Raw genomic sequence first — 2894 nt, 5'->3', positions numbered from 1 at the left:
GTAAAGGGCGGGGGGGCGTCTGCGGGAGCGGGGCGTAAAGAGCGGGGGGAGGCGTCTGCGGGAGCGAGGCGTAAAGAGGGGGGGGGGCGGCTGCGGGAGGCGGGCGTAACGGGCGGGGGGGGGGCGGCTGCGGGAGGCGGGCGTAACGGGCGGGGGGGGGGCGGCTGCGGGAGCCGGGCGTAAAGGGCGGGGGGGGGGGGGGCTGCGGGAGCGGGGGCGTGAAGCGCGGGGGGCGTCTGGGGGAGCGGGGCGTAAGGGCGGGGGGGGGGGGCGTAAGGGCGGGGGGCGTCTGCGGGAGCGGGGCGTAAGGGGAGAGGGCGGGGGGCGTCTGCGGGAGCGGGGCGGGGGGGCGTCTGCGGGAGCGGGGCGTAAAGGGCGGGGGGGCGTCTGCGGGAGCAGGGCGGGGGGGCGTCTGCGGGAGCGGGGCGTCTGCGGGAGCGGGGCGTAAAGGGCGGGGGGCGTCTGCGGGAGTGGGGCGTCTGCGGGAGTGGGGCGTAAAGGGCGGGGGGGCGTCTGCGGGAGCGAGGCGTAAAGGGCGGGGGGGCGGCTGCGGGAGGCGGGCGTAACGGGCGGGGGGGGCGGCTGCGGGAGCTGGGCGGGGGGGCGGCTGCGGGAGCGGGGCGTAAAGGGCGGGGCGTAAAGCGCGGGGGGCTCTGGGGGATCGGGGCGTAAGGGCGGGGGGGGTGTCTGCGGGAGCGCGGCGTAAAGGGCGGGGGGGCGTCTGCGGGAGCGGGGCGGGGGGGCGTCTGCGGGAGCGGGACGTCTGCGGGGGCGGGGGGGCGTCTGCGGGGCGGGGGGGCGTCTGCGGGAGCGAGGCGTAAGGGGCGGGGGGGGGCGTCTGCGGGAGCGGGGCGGGGGGGGGCGTCTGCGGGAGCGGGGCGTAAAGGGCGGGGGGGGCGTCTGCGGGGGCGGGGGGGCGTCTGCGGGAGCGAGGCGTAAAGGGCGGGGGGGCGTCTGCGGGAGCGGGGCGTAAAGGGCGGGGGGGAGCGGGGCGGGGGGGGCGTCTGCGGGAGCGGGGCGGGGGGGGCGTCTGCGGGAGCGGGGCGGGGGGGGCGTCTGCGGGAGCGAGGCGTAAAAGTCCTATATTTTCCATTCCTTTTTACCCCACTTCTTGATTTGGCTAAAAGACTGTGTGACCAAATACCACAGAGATTGGTGTGACGCCCCCAAAGGGAGGACGTGTGCAAGGTTAGAGGCACACAGCTTTCTGAAAATGTAAAGGGCTAACTACACCTGTCCTCAGGTAGATTGGTGGCTGAGCTGTGACATCGGGCACTGCCTGTGGGTAGGGCGGGGGGCACTGCCTGTGGGTAGGGCGGGGGGCACTGCCTGTGGGTAGGGCGGGGGGCACTGCCCCTGAAAGAAAACTGCAGTGTTTCTCTAAACCTTTGAGAACCCCTCTAACCCTCCTGAGGACCAAGAGGTACATTTGTTTCAGATTTTCATGAGCCATGGGCTAATCAGTGAGGGCAGGGGGATGCGCAGAGCTCTACTGGGTCCGTCCAGAGTGTAACGCCTGTTTTCTTCCCCGCAGCACGATACATGTCCTGTATGTAGGAAAAGCCTGAGTGGCCAGAACACGGCCACCAACCCCCCAGGACTATCGGACATGAATTTCTCAGCTTCCTCCGCTTCCTCCTCCTCCTCCACCTCTCCTACTGATGAAAATAACTCTGCCAATAACTCCTGAGCGCCCGCCCCGGGGAGGGGGAGCAGCTGCCTGGCACCCGCTCCGTACGTCGCCCAAGAGGGAACCCTGCCCAGGAGCTCCTCTGCAGGACACTTCTGGACTAATGGGGGTTCGGTCGAAGTGTCTCTTCCTCCTCCTCAAGTGCGACAACTGGGAACCAGACTGTTCATCAGTCTGAGCCCCCCTCCTTGGTGGACATCTAGCATGGAAGAGACTGTGTGGGTGTGACGTTTTTTCTTTTCACCAGAGGGTTTGGGTTCCTCTTGTAACGCCTAGAGGTGCGATAACTCCTTTTTATCATTTTTATTTTTTAATGCTTTGAGGTTTTTAATCTTTAAATTAAACATGTCTGATTTGCTGCAGCTCTGGCTGTGAGCAGTGCCGGTACCACCGTTCCAGAATGCGTTGTGTTTCCTGGCTGAGATGCTCTTACACGTGGGCCGTGGTTGGCAGAGGTCCCTCATATCACGCCTCGGGCCATCTCGCATCACTTACTGTCAATCTTCTTGTGAGCCTCCAGTAACTCCCCTTCCTGAGACTGTTTCTCCAGCATGTTGCTGCCTCCTTCGGGGTGACGGCAGATGCCATTGTTCTTTTACAGTATTATGGATTTTGGATCGCGTTGGCAATGAACACAATCTCAGTGCATTTCTTTGTCTCTTGCAATGACTTTGGCTCCCCAGTAGGGGGGTTCTTGAGCCGCTGGGTACTTCATTGCTTCCACCAATATCCTAGTGAGCAGGGTAAGAAATGTGTGGAAGAATGGGTGTGACGTGTCCTGCTGCACAGTGTGCCAAGGCCGGTGCCTCGTAGTGCCAGGTACAAGTGTAAGTACTGTAACCCGGTCCCTCAGTTTGCGCCCGACACTCAGTTGGTTCCATATTCCTTCTGTAAAGTCAGGAAAGCTTTGTTAGCAATGAGTCTTCATAGCGCGGTCTCAGGCAGGACCCCCCCCGTCAGCGCTGGGCACCATGCTGCTTACATAGCAGGCCCACTTACTGTGTGAAGCTTCAGTATGCGCTGACGGGTTTGTATAGACCTCACGGCGTGTGCAGCCACTCTTCTTCCTTGCAGCAGCTGGGGTGCCAGGTTTTGGGGTCACATTGACCTAGTGCTATAAGTAGTCTTTAGGGGCCGTCTACAAACCAGACGTACATCATATTTACAGTTAATGATCTGGCTAACCTTATCTGGCCACTTTGCC

At 63.3% G+C, this 2894-nt stretch overlaps 1 protein-coding gene across 1 annotated transcript in view; it reads left to right on the top strand.

Annotated features, from left to right (window-relative positions):
• Window positions 1-2077, top strand: part of RNF126 (ring finger protein 126) — a 35045-nt gene extending 32968 nt beyond the window's left edge. Inside the window, exon 9 of the mRNA XM_066604766.1 lies at window positions 1535-2077. Coding sequence (XP_066460863.1) covers window positions 1535-1690 — 156 coding nt within the window. The 3' untranslated portion in view covers window positions 1691-2077. The remainder of the gene's footprint in view (window positions 1-1534) is intronic.
• Window positions 2078-2894: the final 817 nt, after the last annotated feature.

Source organism: Eleutherodactylus coqui, chromosome 5, assembly GCF_035609145.1.
Source record: "Eleutherodactylus coqui strain aEleCoq1 chromosome 5, aEleCoq1.hap1, whole genome shotgun sequence".
NCBI classification, from domain to species: domain Eukaryota; kingdom Metazoa; phylum Chordata; class Amphibia; order Anura; family Eleutherodactylidae; genus Eleutherodactylus; species Eleutherodactylus coqui.
This window is presented reverse-complemented; position numbering and strand designations above follow the sequence as displayed.